We start from the raw sequence: 18,030 nt of genomic DNA on the forward strand, positions 1-18,030 counted from the left end.
AAGACCTGGATTACCATAAAAGAAAATGGAATAAGGAGGAGCTAGAATGTCAACTGGAACTGTTTCCATTTTGATCAGTCAAATCTTGAAGGGTGGGTCCAAAAACCTTCTGAAATAGAGATTTTCCTTCCTGGAGTTGTACTGACTTGTCAGACATAGCCTCAGGAAGACTGAACACCCAACCCTGATTTTTAATCAGAGGATGGCAGAATTTTTGTTTTAAGAGACCATTCCATGATACCAGCTGCCTAGAGATGGTATGGAAAATGGGGAATCCAGCTAATATGGTAACAAGCTCAAACCTAAACTACCTTTGTAGTAAAATGGGTATCCTGGTAAGAAGCAATATTCTCAGTCAAGGATCTCAGCCAAGCCACTCAGGCATGGATCTGCTCTGCCTGCATTAGGGGCTAAGCTCCTTTTTCTACCTCCTCCCCTCTCTGGAGAATTTCAACTCTCTGTCACCCCTTGCCTGAGGCTGAGCCTTATCCACCATCTCCATGGAGAGATAGGTATTGAAGACATGCCTATAAGGTCAGAAATGGTAGTGGCAGTAAGGGGGGAAAGCAAGTGAGTGGAGAGTACTGTTGGTTTTCTCAATACATACTTGCCATCTTAGGTGGATTTTGTATGGCCTAACTAGTAGCATAAATGATGTTCTCTCTCCTATAACTCTCCTTGTCAGAGCCAAATGCCTACCAAAAGCCTAAACTAAGAGCTCACTGATGACTAAAAGTCTCCAAGATTATTTAGGATCTCATGCTAAATCTAAAAGCCTTTTCTCGGGCTTTATTCTTCTTCATACTACAGTTTTTGACACTATTGCCCACCCGCTCTTCCTGGTTGTTCTTTCCTCATTGTACTAAATTCTATAGAAAGCCTTTTCTGTTTCCCTCAGTTATTAGCTCTCCCTCAAATTATCAAAAATATTATGAATATACTTACCTTTTTCATACTATATCCTCATCTGCCTCCTAGCAATGCACACACTTTGAGACTAGTCATGTTTTTTGTTTTATCTTTGTGAACCCAACACCTGGGCAGGTAGGTAGCACAGCAGATAGAGTGCCAGGCCTGGAGTCAGGAAAACTCTACCCAAGTTCAAATCTGACCTCAGATACTTAGCTATGTGATCCTGGGCAAGTCACTTAAACTTCATTTTCCTCAGTTTCCTCATCTGTTAAATGAGCTGCAGAAGAAAATGGCAAACCACTCCAGTATCTTTACCAAGAAAACCCCAAATGGTCTAGAAGAGTCAGACACTATTGAAAACAATTTATCAACAAAACCCAACACCTAGTATAGTGCCTTGAATGTATAATATATAATTGTAGATAAATAAATGTTTTTTCAATTGAAACTACCAGATAAACCACATGAACTCTTCCCTACCTCCTTTCCAGCAGTGTTTCAGTCTCTATGCTTCCCCCTCTACTCCCTATTCCAAACTGAGAGCATCTTTTCTGCCTTTTGCCCTAACTACAAAAATGTCTAGTTATGGTTATGATGCTTTGCATGTAGTAACTATTTAATAAGCATACACATTTCATAATTTTGCTTTGGAAAGCACAATTTTGAGCTAGGAGGAAATGTAGAGATCTCAGAAATCATAAAATTTGAGAGTTGGAAGCAGGGTGTGCTCAAGTGCCTTGGAGTCAGCTAGAAACTAGCTCATGAAAGCCAATTTTGAAATTTTCAGAGTGAGAATTTATACCCTAGAAATCAGCAAATGCTACAAATTTGGGCTTGATGTGTTGTTTCATTGTCTAGACTCAAAGTGATAGAAAAAATGTTAATGCACATTAAACTTTTAACTATCATTAATGCATTTTTTTTTCAGATAGCCAGTTGTTAATAGCATATCCCTGTTTGGAAGACTCATTTAGTCCAATTCATACCCTATGAGAATACCTAACTAGCAGTCATCTTGCCATTACTTCAGGACTTCCAGAAAGAGATAATCCATTTCCTTTTTTTTATGTTTAAATGTCTTCTAGAGGCCCAGAGAAGGAAGGGCCTTCCTGTCTTTTATTTTTTTTAACATTTAATATTTATTTTTTAGAAAAGTTAACATCATTACATAATTCATGCTTACTTTCCCTTTCACCCCCCGAGCTACCCCACCATGGCTGATGTGTATTTCCACTGGTTTTAACATGTGTCATTGATTAAGACCTATTTCTAAATTGTTAATAGTTGCATTGGTGTGGTAGTTTTGAGTCTACATCCCCAATCATGTCCACCTCAACCCATGTGTTCAAGCTGTTGTTTTTCTTCTGTTTCCACTCTTGTAGTTCTTCCCCTGAATGTGGGTAGCGTTCTTTACCATAACTCCCTCAGAATTGTCCTGGGTCATTGCATTGCTGTTGGTACAGAAGTTCATTATATTCTATTTTACCACAGTGTATTGGTCTCTGTGTACAATGTTCTTCTGGCTCTGCTCCTTTAACTCTGCATCAATTCCTGGAGGTCTTTCCAGTTCACATGGGATTCCTCCAGTTTATTATTCCTTTGAACACAATAGTATTCCATCACCAGCATATACCAAAATTTGTTCAGCCATTCCCCAATTGAAGGGCATACCCTCATTTTCCAAATTTTTGCCACCACAAAAAGCGCGGCTATAAATACTTTCGTACAAGTCTGTTTATCTATGATCTCTTTGGGGTACAAGCCCAACAATGGTATGGCTGGATCAAAGGGCAGGCATTCTTTTATAGCCCTTTGAGCATAGTTCCAAATTGCCAGCAAGAATGGTTGGATCAGTTCACAACTCCACCAGCAATGCATTAATGTCCCAGGTTTGACACATCCCCTCCAGCATTCATTACTTTCCCCTTCTTTCATTTTACCCAATCTGCTAGGTGTGAGGTGATACCTCAGAGTTGTTTTGACTTGCATTTCTCTAATTATTAGAGATTTAAAACACTTTCTCATGTGCTTATTGATACTTTTGATTTCTTTATCTGAAAATTGCCTATTCATGTCTCTTGCCCATTTATCAATTGGGGAATGGCTTGAATTTTCATACAATCGGTTTAACTCCTTGTATATTTGAGTAATTAGACCCCTATCAGAGTTTTTTGTTATAAAGATTTTTTCCCAGTTTGTTGTTTCCCTTCTGATTTTGACTACATTGTTTTTGTTTGTACAAAAGCTTTTTAATTTGATATAATCAAAATCATTTATTTTACATTTTGTAATTTTCTCTAACTCTTGCTTGGTTTTAAAATCTTTCCTTTCCCAGAGATCTGACAAGTAAACTATTCTATGTTCACTTAACTTATTTATAGTTTCCCTCTTTATATTCAAGTCATTCACCCATTCTGAATTTATCTTGGTGTAGGGTGTGAGATGTTGATCTAAACCTAATCTCTTCCATATTGTTTTCCAAATTTCCCAGCAGTTTTTGTCAAATAGTGGATTCATGTCCCAAAAGTTGGGCTCTTTGGATTTATTATACACTGTCTTACTAATGTCACTTACCCCAAGTCTATTCCACTAATCCTCCCTTCTGTCTCTTAGCCAGTACCATACCGTTTTGATGACTGCTGCTTTATAGTATAGTTTACTATCTGGTACTGCTAGGCCCCCTTCCTTCACATTTTTTTTCATTATTTCCCTTTATATTCTTGATCTTTTGTTATTCCAGATGAACTTTATTATAGTTTTTCCTAATTTCAGTAAAAAAGGTTTTTGGTAGTTTGATAGTTATGGCCCTAAATAGGTAAATTAATTTGGGTAGAATGGTCATTTTTATTATGTTAGCTCATCCTACCCATGAGCAATCAATATTTTTCCAATTGTTTAGATCTAGTTTTAATTGTTCGGAAAGTGTTTTGTAGTTGTTTTCATATAATTCCTGTGTTTGTTTTGGTAGATAGATTCCTAAGTATTTTATATAGTCTAGGATGATTTTAAATGGTGTTTCTCTTTCTACCTCTTGCTGCTGTGATGTGTTGGAAATATATAGAAATGCTGATGATTTATGTGCATTTATTTTGTATGCTGCAACTTTGCTAAAGTTGTTGATTATTTCTACCAGCTTCTTAGTTGATTCTCTAGGATTTTTTAAGTAGACCATCATATCATCTGCAAAGAGTGATAGTTTAGTCTCCTCATTGCCTATTTTGATACCTTCAATTTCTTTTTCTTCTCTAATTGCTACTGCTAGTGTTTCTAGTACAATGTTAAATAATAGAGGAGGTAATGGGCATCCTTGTTTCACTCCTGATCTTATTAATCCATTACCTTTTGAAGTAGTCTTCCTCCCTTTTGAACAATCCTCATTGTTGGGAAATTTTTCCTAACATCAAGTCTAAATTTATCACTTTACTTCTATCCATTGCTTCTAGTTTTAGCTTCTCTGGGGCCAAACAGAAGAAATCTAATTTCTGTAGGACTGCCCTTCAATATGTTCATACCCTAGCCCCATGTCTTTTTTTTCTGGGATAAATAGTCCCATCTCTTTCCAATGATTGTCATATGATATGTACTCAAGGTAAATATGCCCTCACCAATTCCGTATATTTAACTCACCATTTCTTCATGCCTATCTACCTCCACCCTAGCCTCACCCCTAGGTTCCCATTCTAGATCATCCTGTACCTGTGCCCCCTGAAATATCTTCCCCAATATAAATACATCTCTGTTCATCTCATATCTTTTCCTTTCTCATTCCTTCCATTTTCCCTCAAAAAAGACATGGCTTCTTCCCAACAACATTGGGTATTTAGGGAAATAGAACCGGCTTCACTTTGTCGTGCCCACTCCAACTTGTTCTTTTGGGAGGAAACCAAATCATTTTTGCTTCCCATTGCCACTTCCAGACCCAACTTTGACCACTTTCACTAAGCAGACTCTCCTCCTTTAAAGTTCACACCATCCAAATTTATCACCCAATTCAGATCCTGGTGACTGTCATCTGTAGAACACTATGACATTCTTCTTTCTTTTTCAATCACTTCAGGGTCTAGCTCACAATTTTTCTGTTCTCCACAACTCCTGCTCTTAACAAGGGAATTTCAATAAACATTAATACTCCCTCAATTGCCTTAAATTCCTAGTACCTCAATCTAATTACCTAAATGACCCATTACACCTCAAGTACACCCAGAGATGGTCATTCACTTGAGATGGTTATCACCCACAAGTATGCCACTTACTGGTTCATGAATTCTAATATTCCTTTATTCGATAGATGATCTGAATGATCTTTTATCCCATCTTCCACGGAATATTCCCTATTCATTAAATGTTCTGCCCCGCTTGCTTTAGCCTCTGAAGTTTTCCTTGCTTCCTAAGACATCTCAAGACCTATCTACTTCAAGAGACTTTCTGGTCCCCTCAGTTCCTAATTCCTTCCTATTAAAGGTTACCTTATGACTGCTCTGTATGTATCTTATGTGTATTCAGTTACTTACATGTTGACTCTTTCATTGGCTTATATGGTCTTTAAGATTAAGGACAATTTTTTTACCCTTCCTTGTATCACCAGATTTCAGCACAATGTTTAGCAAAAAATAAGCACTTGCATGTTTATTGACTGACTCTCCAGCTTATTAAAGTTCTTCATAACTGTGGTACAGAAGGACTATCACCTTATTCTTGGAAGTTTCCTCATACTGTTTGCAGTCCACTTACACCACCCACCCAGATCTTTTTCAGACCAATGGCTATTGAACCATGATCTCTCATTCTCTTCTTGTGAAGGTAAATTTTAGAAAGCAAAGGAAAGACTTTTTACATTTGACCCTACTGAGTTTCATCTTATTAGATTCAACCCATTACTCAAGAAAATCTTTTGGGATTTTGAGTCTCCTAATATCTCCACAAATTTGATCAGCATAATATCTGTACCATTGTCCATTGATTAAAAAAAATCAGCATAGGTCCAAGTATAGATCTACAAGCTGTTCCACCAAAGACTTCCTGCCAGGCTGACATTGAACTCTCTTGAGTTTGGTCATTCAACAAGTTCAGAGTTCATCTGCTTGTATTATCTAGTATACATCTCTCCATCTTCTCAAAAAGATATCTAAGTATTTTGCTTAGAGTTACATATACTATATCTACAGCATGCTTTGAATTGTTCTTACTATTTAACCATTTCTTTAATAAACTGTTTTAGGCTTTTCCTAGGAATTTGTTTGAAGAAGGAAATGGCAAACCACTCCAGTATATCTTTGCCAAGAAAATTCCAAATGGCATCATAAAGAGTTGGACACAACTGAAATACAACCTTAAGTCAAGTTTACTGGCCTACGGTTTGCAAACTCTTTTCTATTTTGAAAATCAGGACATTGGCCTTTTTCCAGTTTTGCAGTACTTCTTTTCTCCATGAGAAACTTTCTAGACCAATCTTGTCACTTTCCTCTTGAGGAAACTGAGGCCTAAAAGGATTCTGATTTGCCTGAGCCTCTGCAGTGGCAGAATCCAGATAGATTAGAAGTCATTGTGCCCCAATTCTCATTCCAGTGCTTTTTCTACAATACTATGGATATTTCTTGAATGAAGAAAATAATTATAGTGAGAAATACATGTGTAATAAGGGATTTGGTCACAGAAAAAAATGCAAATGGCTGCATTTAGTAACTAACCAAAAAGGACAAAAGTTATGGAAGCCTAGAGGCAGGATAGTAAAATTCTCCATAAGAGTAAGGAAGTTTGATTATCATAAGCTTGAAGAGGAAGAAAATGAATCGAAGAACTTTCAAACCATTATGCCTACCCAGTAGACATAACACATACACATAAAAGTTCCTCATCAGAATTAATATCATTAATGGTGCTGCTGCCTTAAATGAGATGGTAGTGAAGGATGCTGGGAAACATCGAATATAATTTATGCCAGAAATAAAAAGTGGTACAGTAAACATGAATACTATTGATCTGAAAGTATCCTGAGTAGGATACTTTGAAAATCACTGTTCTAAGAGCCATTTTGATAGAGTGCCCTGTCTTTGGCCAAGTCATCCTGGCAATCACACCAGTATCCATACTCACACATTTAAATACATACATGTACGTATGACATAAAATGGCAATGCTGAAAGAACTAAGAAAAAAAAGAATAGAGATATCTTTACACTTTTTCCAGTTATGGAACTATAGTCTAATCAGCTTCACCTCTGTTCTTGGAAGGGGCACATTTCTTCTCATTCTTGTTTGCCTCATTCACCTCACCAGCCTTAACAATTCTGGGCCAGCGTGCCTCTCTGGCCACCTGTCCCCTGTGTATGCTGTTGCTCCTCCATGCCATTTGAATGTCAATTCCTCAAGGTCAGAGACCATCTTTGCTTTTACCTCCAAAGCTTAGGACAATAAGTGGCAATATACTAAGCACTAAGAATGCTTTTTCAAATGGATTCATCCATGAGTTTATTTCAGATTCAGTCACACAAAACTTCAGTGTCCCTTCCACTGCATTATTGATTATCTGAACATATACAAGGGTACATGTGTGCCTATCTACCTACCTCTTTTTTTTTAATAATTCCTTGCTACTTGGGTAACTCCCTAAAGATCTCTGCTAGAATGTCTCCTGATCCAGGGCTATGACCATCCACCATTCCTTGGGCAAAAATTAGCCAGCTGGCATTGAAGCAGCTTTAAGGACAGCTATGTAATAGAGTGGATAGGACACTGGACTTGGGAATCAAGACCACTGGAGCTCAAATCCTGCCAAAGATACAGACTCTGTGGCAGTCACTAACTTCTTTCAGTTACAAGTTAAATAAAATGGAATATATTTGCTATATATTTATACAAATATATAATTTCCTATATTTGTTACAATACTATATCATCAATAAAATATAAAGATAAATTTGTATAAATAATATATCTACTGTAGAATGGAAATAATACACCTACCTCAGGGTTTTTATGAGGATCAATAGAGATAGTATAGGTAAAGTGCCTTGAAAACTTTAAAACACTACATAAATGTTAGCTATTTACCCTTATTCCATAGCTAGAGAGAACTATGTTTAATATGTAGAAAAATGGTTTGCTTCATTAACATGGATAAGAATTGACCTTTTTAAGAAGAGAACATTTGAGATATTATGTTGTTTAGATGTTTATTTTGGAAAAATAAGTTGTATCACTTGTACCCTGGTTTCCATTTGTCACAATGAAGGTAAAATTTAGATGGTGTGAGACTGTACCAAAAAAATTAAATAAATTTAGTCATGAGGGTAGATTTGTTTTAGCCATGGGTGCATAATGTATTTGGCTCCATCATACTTGCTGAAGTAGACTTTCAAATCAGGATGGATTACCTAAAAATCATTTTTCATGTTAGTTTGTAAAGCACAATTTCAGAAAATACTTTTTCCCCAAACCTTTTTTTTTTACAAGAGATAGATAAAATGGCCAAAGGAAGAAATTAATTAAAGAATAACAAAAATGGAACATTACATGTCATCCTCATTTAATGATGTCAGGTGTGATATCATTGTGATAGAATAGCTATGAACTAATGATCTGTGCCATTGATGGAGCCTCATTAGAGAGAAGTGCTAAGAGATTCATGGCACTAAGGAGAGTCATAGCTGTGCCACCCAGATCATTACATGGGGAGCCATAGCTTTAATTTCTCACAATGGCTGAAGAAACTTGGCAGGCTTGAACCTTCTAGGGTTTTATTGTTTTCACTTTGCAGAAAGCATTTTGCCACCTTTCAGAGAGGTTCTTAAAATGAGAGAATGAATAGAGAGCTACAATATAGCATGAAGCCATGGTATACCACATAAAGTTGCAGTTTATTACTCACAAAATAGTATTACATGCTGAAATCTGTACTGTTTACACAGTTTTACTTTTTTAATATATAACAGATCAATACTTTAATTTTGTAATAAATAAGCCTTTGCAAAAGAAATAACTTGTAAACTAAGATACTTTACCTCATAACCTGTGATAACTTTTAGACTCTCCTCAGAAACATAAGCTGTAGATAGACCGATGTTGTTGAACTTATTGACTAATATTCGATAATGTGGAGATTTTCTTACATGCTGCGGAGAAATGGAAAAATAAATAATATGGATGTGTATGGAAATTAATATGTTGCTCATTTTAGAAAATGTCTAAAATAATTTTTAAATTCACATAAAAACACATAGACATTCACTATTATACAAATTCTATAAGTTTGCCATATTAGGTTGCTTCTGATGTAATAGAACCTAGATCGTAGTGTTAAAATGTCAGATACATCTCTGTAACAAAACGCTTTAAGATGTCAAAGATATAGTAAAAAAAAAAAGTTCTATTTCTTAATCTGAGCCACAACTTCACTCAGATATAGGTGCTAAAAGTCAGGAAAGTGAGACCATGATGAGGCACTGAGGAATAAAAATTATAACCATCCTCTAAATCATTCAGGGACTAATTAGCCTGCCTAATTATTTATCATGTGAATATAACATGTGAATCATGTGGCAACTGTGAATAGAATGCCAGGCCTGGCGTTAGGAAGATCTGAGTTCAAATCTGGCTTCAGATTTTCTATGTGATCCTGGACAAATCATTTAACACTGTTTGCCTCAGTTCCTCATCTGTAAAATGAGCTGGAGAAGGAAATGGCTAACTGCTCCAATATCTGCCCCCAAACCGTAATGGAGCCACAAAGGATCAGACACAACTAAAACAACTAAATGATTATCATAATGCATAGTCTAAAATGATGAACCATTAAAAACTCCATAAAATCTGTTTATTCAGATTGTATTATTTGAACAGCTTCTCTAAGATATAAAGAATAAAATTATAATAACCTAGTTTTCACATAACTTAAAATCATATAAATCACCTGCCATTGCTTTGTGCCCATTTATTGGCAAGAGGAGCAATGCCAACTTGTGGCTAGCAAGGATTTAGAATTATTCTGTTTCAATTTATACTAAGGCAAATTTGTGTTGTTTGGTGGTGGTGTTTACAACATGTTATATGGCCTCTGTGACATATTTTCATGATTAATTTTACCTCATAGAATTTTAAAAGTTTAATAATTAAATTGCAGTGGAAAGGCCATGTACTTGGACTCAGAAGATGTATATTCAAGGCCCAGATCCTCCAATTCACTTATTAACCTCCTCTTGACCTTTGTCTCCTCATTTATAAAATATAGAAGTTAGACAAAATGTCTTTTAAAAGTCTCTTCTAGCTCTAATAGTCTATGAATCTCTAATGTGATATTTGACCTTCTGTTACATATTTAGATTTTCTTTAAAGCTGAACTCATTAATGATTAACTTCTACATACCTAGATAAATTAAAAATGTCTCTGAACCCATGTGAATTGTCTTTACTTATCTTGTTTTTTAAAAGTAAATATTTTCAAACCTGTCTCTCAGGAGGATATTTCTGTTTTAGCCACTCTTCTGGACCTCTGGCTTCTACATCCCAACCAATAATCACTCCTGAATAGCCAAGTGTTTTGTGCTTTATCACCATTCCCACATGAAACTGAACAAATTCTGGCCTTGGGCTTCGAATTCGAGTTGGTTCTATCATAGTCATGATAAAAATAATAAACAGAGAAAATATTTTATTGAGTTACAGTATCTTCAAGATCTGAGTATCGTAACAAATATTTACCTTCCCCCAAAAGCAGTCAAATAAATAGGCTTCAAACCAAAAAGGCAACCAGACTGAAAGGCATGAATGGAAGACTATAGATTCAACTACTATAACACTGTCTTTATAAGGTTAATATTTGACTCATTTGAAATGTCTTCATATCCCTTTTTAGTGGTACTAACACATAGAGGAGTCCCAATAACAGAAGGCGCAACCCACAAACAGAATAGGGGATAATGTACGATTTCATAAGAAATCCATACATGGATGTAAATTCAGTAGGAAAAAAAAATATGGATTACCTAAAGAATAAGAAAACTAGCTCTAGATACAGCTTGCTATATTCCTCACCAGGTCTTCTCCCTATCTCTATCTAAATGAATTTCTGATCCCTTCTCATAGCCATCCTATCCTGGCTCATTTCCTTTCTGGTGGGGCTTTTGTTTGGCATTCTTACTGCTTTTTAAGAGATCAATCTCACCCCAAAACAAGCCTTACCTTCAAATTCCATGGCTACTCTCACCATCTTTTCCCTTCCCAAACAGTTCTTTGAGTTAAAAGAGAAGTAAGAAGGGTTGTTAATGATGGCAGAAGAAGCCAAGGTTTTAAAAAGTGGGTTTTGTTCACTAATAAATTCTGGTCTTATTTTACCCAAGAAAACAAGAAAGGAGTTGATCGCCCTGGAAAGTCATTTGCAGAGTTTGTAGGGACTTAAGGACCAAGGAGGGAGAATTGGTTTTCATAGGATACTGAAATACCGTGTTTATAATGCCTACCTTCAGGAAGTATGTTGGAAGCTTTGCTACATCCCAACTAAACTAAGGATAGTACTTTTAAGGGAGAAGGTACAATAATTCATTAAGTAGTTCACTCAATGTTTTTAATTGATATGATCATTATAACTTTAAATGATTATATCCTAAATGTAAAATGTTTATAGAAATATATGTATACATCATCCTTCTCGTGTGCTATATTACTATTATTATTCTCCATTCCAAAAATTCTCATCCACAAACCATTCTACACTTTGCATTCAAAGGCAAAGTTTTAGTTTTTGTTATGGTCATTATATGCATCTGTATCCTGATCAATTCAGCTAGCTTACTAGGCTGCTATTTAAAAATGAATGTTTTTATTACATATATGTTTTCCCTTTCCAAAACCTACATCTAAAATATGCATGGTAATAAATTTGAGGTTTGCAAAGATGGTTTGGGGATATTTTTTGCTTTGATGGATGAATCATATCATAATTCTAGTGAGAAAAATTAAGAAAATGATACAAAATAAATAACCCCAGCCCAAGTAAATATGTAATCAAGTGAAAAGAAATTTTTTCAGTTCATGCTCAATTTAGCACCGACTGTTCAAGATATTTTATACCACAGTGAGGACTGAAATAAATTTTATTTTTTGTTGATCATGAAGAAAATAAATATTGAATTTTTTTAATGCCCATTTTCTGACTGGCCCAGTACCTGCAAAGTAAGCATGGATATATTCTTCACCTTCATTGGACCAATTCCTAGAATGAAAAAGATGCAAACTCATTTATTATAAGGGTACAAACAAACTAATATGGATATGCAATTGATTTAAAAGTTAAAAGAGACCATGAAAAGCAATATGAAGTACATCATTGATATTCAATACCTTATTCTATTACCACTGAAGAGTTTGTCATTCCCAGCCCAAACTATTCTCAACCTTCAAAATTAAGTTCAGATATTCAATTGCTGAATGCAGAATTTTAGGATGCAATTATCTGAGGAAAATATTGGAATCTGATCATTCTAATAGAAAAGTTTATTTCCAGTGCTTGGACATCGCATCTGGATGAGAAAAAGTAAAAAAATAAATAATAAAATATATGTATATTATAAAATAAAAAGAGATACTTCATGAACCATTTCTTGATGGAGATTTACATAATTCAATTTCTGAAATCCTGAAAATTTTAGAAACTGAGCAGCTCTATGAGCATACCATTGATGAGGTATAACAAATGGCACAAGCTAAGTCTCAAAGAACCTCCCATATATCTTTTGGCAGAGAAGGTAAAAACAAAATAATAGCCAGACACACAGAAATGGACAGAGCTGTAGTCAAAAAACAGTGGTGATTGAAGGATCTATAGGCAATAGGGTGTTGCTTGTTGGACAGCAGAACTGTGGTGTTGAGGGAATAAGCACAGAAGCACAGAATCAACAACCTTAAATCCATTCAGAAAACCCAGTTTCCACTGGAAAAATTAAGAGAGAGAGAGAGAGAGAGAGAGAGAGAGAGAGAGAGAGAGAGAGAGAGAGAGAATAATAGACTGTAGGTTCCATCACAATTTCTGTGGCAATTTAGAAGCTCCACTTAAGTGAATGAAGAGTGTGTGAATATAAGGGCAGCTAGGTCATACTGTGGATAGAGCACCCAGCCTGGGGTCAGGAAGACTCATCTTCCTGAGTTCAAATCTGATTTCAGACACTAGCTATGTGATCTTGGACAAGTTGCTTAACCTTGTTTTGCTTTTTCCTCATCTGCAAAATGAGCTGGAGAAAAAAAAAATGAGCTGGAGGAAGAAATGGCAAATGGTAAACCATTCCAGTATCTTTGCCATGAAAACCCCCAAAAGGGGTCACAAAGATTCAGACATGACTCAACAACAATAATAATGTGAAAATAGGAGGAAGATAACAAGATTCNGAGAGAGAGAGAGAGAGAGAGAGAGACAGAATAATAGACTGTAGGTTCCATCACAATTTCTGTGGCAATTTAGAAGCTCCACTTAAGTGAATGAAGAGTGTGTGAATATAAGGGCAGCTAGGTCATACTGTGGATAGAGCACCCAGCCTGGGGTCAGGAAGACTCATCTTCCTGAGTTCAAATCTGATTTCAGACACTAGCTATGTGATCTTGGACAAGTTGCTTAACCTTGTTTTGCTTTTTCCTCATCTGCAAAATGAGCTGGAGAAAAAAAAAATGAGCTGGAGGAAGAAATGGCAAATGGTAAACCATTCCAGTATCTTTGCCATGAAAACCCCCAAAAGGGGTCACAAAGATTCAGACATGACTCAACAACAATAATAATGTGAAAATAGGAGGAAGATAACAAGATTCTGAAGATCAAGATTTTTAAATTATATTTTTTAATGATTCTGCCCCAGCTAGAATACCATTTCTAAACAGTAGAAAAATACTGTTAGCTAATAGATACCTGAAGGAAGATAGAAATAAATTCTCATTTTTAGTTTGATCAGCAGGGGACTTTTCTGTGTTTAGAACACATCCTCTCTGCCCAGCTCCTTTGACACATAAACCATGAGCAGATGCTATCTCCCTCGCTCTTTTAAAGAAATTAAATTCTGTTCTCTAGGAAATCATATCAAATGTATATTTACACAAATTCTGATTAGCCAAAATGGAAATTTTAATATTAAAAATAGAAAATATCTGATACTGCAAAGAGAATTCACCATGAAAAGCTATGTGTCCCCCAAATGAGGACAGCCCTGAATAAATTGTAATTTGTTAATGTAATAGAATATTATTGCTCCATAAGGAACAACAAATATGAGGAATTCAGAGATACACAAAGACTTAAATGGTTAGTACATAGTGAAGAAAGTGAGCCAAAAGAAGAATATCAGCATTGACTAAACAATGTAGTAAATGAAGACAAGAAAACTCCAGTCAAATTGAATGGATGAGAGTATGAAATTGTTAAAAGTATATATATCCTTCCTATTAATGCACTAAACTGCAAAAGGAGAAAGTGGCTATTGGTTGTAATTACTCAAATTTGTTTAATTATTTTGGAGAAGATGCATATTCCAGGAAGAAGGTATCTAGATGTTTGTTAGACCTGTCTGTTTTATCAAAACAAAATCTCTGGAGGCAGCTGGGTGGCTCAGTGGATTAAGAGCCAAGCCTGGAAACAGGAGGTCCTGAGTTAAAAATCTGGTCTCAGATGCTTCCTGGCTGGGTGACTCTGAGCAAGTCATTTAACCCCCACTGCCTAGCCCTTACCCCTCTTGGACTGCCTTAAAGCCAATATACAGTATTGATTCTAAGATGGAAGATAAGGGTTTTTAAAAAGTCTGTATACACATGTACATATATGTGTGTATACACGTGTGTGCATATAGACAGACACATTTTTGTTTTGACAAACATCTGAATGCCTTCCTGGGAAAGGATATAGATAGATGGATAGATAGATAGATGGATGGATGGATGGACAGAGACATACATATAATATACTGTTTTGACACTGCATATATAAAGTATATGCAAATTTTATTATTTATATATATATATATATACATATATATATGTGTGTGTCACCAGTAAAGGAGTTCTATTCTGATAGGGTATGATCAAGACATGGAGGTGCTGACAAGTTCTATCTGGTCTTGTGAAGCTAACAAGGTTTCAAATACAAGCCAGGAAAAAGAAGCCAATTCTTTCAACACTCAGTCAAACAAAGTTGCTAGAGTTGCATTTCCAAATGGGGACAAGGTGATGAGCTTTTCAGCCACAGCAATAAGCAAAGACCATCAATCACTAAGTTGTGAAGATGTTGTTATCTGTATATACCACCCATGTCAATGAAACTGAAGTATCAGAATGTGTGAATAAGTACAGTACAAATGATATTCATATAAACCAAAATCTGGCTTATATACTACCTGAGTATAGCCCATAATTTCCCATATTATTTTAATGATGGTGGGAAAATGACATAACACAGAAAGACCTGGGGATGGTAGGAGGGAACTAAAATGAAAATAATAAAGTTTAAAGAGACCTGTGAAGATTTTTTCTTAATCTACTTGATATCATTCATTTAGCTAGTAATTTTCATGGGACCATGTTATATAATTATTCTTGATGTTATCCATATTTTTCCTTTTAATATTTAGGTGTGCAGTGTTCAAGATTTGGAGGCAACCTCTATTCAGATCACATAGTATAACATAGTGAACTATTTGGTCACATTGATTGACATCAAGATGTCTGTTTATATTGTTATCCTATTGACACCTCATTCTCCCTTTTCTTGCATGATCCCAGAGGGCTGACATAGTATTGGGTGGAAGTTGCCAGAAACAGATTTTAGCTTCATAACAGTTAGAAAGATTTTATACCCTTTGAGCTCTTCAAAACTAGAGTGGGCTACCTCGAGAAGTAATGGGTTCCCCCTCACTGGAGGTCGTCTACTAGAGACTTTTAAGAAAGGATGTAGAAAGAATCCTTTGTGAGGTGCAGATTGGACTGCATAAACTTCAAGATTCTCTACTAAAATTCTGTGACTGTGGCTTATTTTTATGCTCTCTCCAGGTAATCCTCAAAATATGTTTTGGAATATTCAGTGAAAAAAAGTAGATTTCAGAATAACTAATGAGAAAGGGCAGGGAAGGACTCTGAATCAATCCTTATTGAGCTGTCTGATTCAGCGGATTTGCTGACAAATCAATGTCCATCTATGTGAATTAATTTCAATATACAAATTTGGGGGGAAAGTCAAATGACTTATTTCCAAAGTTTTTTTTTCTTTTCTTTCCTAGGTATCCAATTGAACAAATATTTATAAAGTAGCTACTATATGCAAAGCCTAAGCACTGGAGATACAAAGACCAAATGACAGTGTGTACCCTCACAAAACTTACAATCTACTTGGAAAACACAATGTGCACACACATAAATCACAGAATCCCCAAATCTCAGAGTCAGAAGGAACTTCAGAGACCTAAGCCTGAAATAGATAATTACTATTTAAATTATCACTGTTTTCATTATTAATTTATTTTGTTATTAAAATATCAGTATTAAATTAAATCTGTGACAGTATTATGGAGACCAGGGAAAGATCTAGATTTGGTGCTCTCAGAAAGGAAAGAACACTTTCAGCTGGGGTATAAAAGGAAGGGAGATAAGAAAAGGCTATTGAGGAAGAGGTGGCACCTGAACTGAGGCTTACAGGAAAAGAAGGATTCATTCAAACTTAGAACCTGACTTCTCTTTTCTCTTTCATCAATTAGCAAACTCCTTATTGCCCTCAATTCTAAAATGGGGCAAGATCTGCTTCCATGAAGGATACTTCAAACTACTGAATAAAGATTTCAAATTAAAGCCCAAAGTGTTGAATAGACTTGACTTCTCTGCCCTTAGTTATGCAAAGTAATGTTTAGAATCTGGCGCAAGGCCTGTTCAGTTTACAAAAGGTGCTATTACTTTCTTCAAAGTTCTCCATGCTATTCTATTATTTTAAATTCAAGACCTGTGGTATATTGCTGGGGAGAAGGGAACAGGAAGGGACGGGGGAGTTCTGTGCAAAGATTTCCTTTGCTCTACTTGTAAAAAAAGGAGCTTGTGATTTTTGCTATCATCTCTACGAGTAATGTAACTGATCTTGCACTGCATGGTGAAAATTTAGATTTTTTTTTTAAGAACTTGATAATTTCCTATGTACAGAGTACTGTGCTGGCAAAGCTAAGAGATGAACAAAGATGCATGAGGCATGGGTTCCTACCCTTATGGAGCTTACAGCGAAGGAGAGAAGACTTGTAATTACTATAATTTTGAGCATGAAAATGCATCAACAGTTATATCAGAGTTACAAAATGAAATGAAAATGGATCATTTCTTTTCTTAATCAAGTATCTCTATTTTTAATCTGCTATATTATTTACTTTAGTCTATATTAAGCCTATGCTACATAGTTGAATACTCAAAACTATGAAGAGACAAGAAAAGAATTTTCCCAATATTCTCAATTTTTTACCAACTTCCTTGGACAAAATAATTGTCTTTTGATCATATAGTTCAGAAGAGCATATATGTGAGGAAGACAGTCATCTGATTGAAATAATATTCTGCAATTATTTTCACTTTTCCTCAGAAAAAAAAAGCTTATTAGCATAATTATGACCTACCTCATCTTTACCATCTGGTGCTTTAAATAGCTCATCCATGCATTCGGACTCAGGTATGACCATCTAAAATTGTTCCAGTAGCCAATTAGCCTGAAACAAATGTTTTAAGTTAGCCAATAGTTGTAAAAGTAGGCATAATAAAGAATAAATTAAAACTAAGTTTTATGGAATTAACGGTTTCTTCGGTTAATGAAGTTAAAAATGGAGGGCAGAATTCATGAGTTGGAATAAAATAAATGTTATTTTGTCTCAAAAACTGCTCTACTTTTTATCTATTGAACAGAGGGAAGAAATTGTTGTGGAAAAGAATAGTTCATAAGGGTAGGAGACAGCCTTAACTAAACTTTCTATCTTTCCTGCACACAGCAATTTCTTCATAAATATTTGAATGAGTATATAAAAATAAAAAAATCTATAAAATAAAAAGCAATATAGCCAACATGGAGAGAAAATTCAGTAAACCAATCCATTTGTTTCAAAGGGAGTTTTCCCAGAGATTAAATTCTAGCAT

The 18,030-nt window shown here is 35.4% G+C and overlaps 1 protein-coding gene across 1 annotated transcript; it reads right to left on the bottom strand.

Annotated features, from left to right (window-relative positions):
- Positions 1–8,088: 8,088 nt before the first annotated feature.
- LOC123247174 (F-box only protein 21-like) lies at positions 8,089–17,596 on the bottom strand. The gene is made up of 5 exons (XM_044675975.1): positions 17,520–17,596; positions 12,072–12,118; positions 10,354–10,517; positions 8,913–9,023; positions 8,089–8,285 (listed from the first exon to the last, which is right to left on the bottom strand). Exons 1-5 carry the CDS (start codon positions 17,552–17,554, stop codon positions 8,190–8,192), a joined length of 453 nt encoding a protein of 150 aa, XP_044531910.1. The 5' UTR covers positions 17,555–17,596; the 3' UTR covers positions 8,089–8,189.
- Between the last annotated feature and the right edge of the window lie 434 nt (positions 17,597–18,030).

Source organism: Gracilinanus agilis, chromosome 4 (assembly GCF_016433145.1).
Source record: "Gracilinanus agilis isolate LMUSP501 chromosome 4, AgileGrace, whole genome shotgun sequence".
In the NCBI taxonomy this organism is placed as follows: domain Eukaryota; kingdom Metazoa; phylum Chordata; class Mammalia; order Didelphimorphia; family Didelphidae; genus Gracilinanus; species Gracilinanus agilis.

Bases quoted from the DNA above. Each gene is read 5' to 3' on its own strand.
- LOC123247174 (XM_044675975.1), bottom strand. From the start codon at position 17,554: ATGAGCTATTTAAAGCACCAGATGGTAAAGATGAG. The intron at 10,518-12,071 runs GTACTGGGCCAG...TGACTATGATAG, and splicing joins TATCCATGCTTACTTTGCAG to AACCAACTCGAATTCGAAGC. The intron at 8,286-8,912 runs GTAAAGTATCTT...AATGATTTTTAG, and splicing joins AAGTTATCACAGGTTATGAG to GTAATCCATCCTGATTTGAA.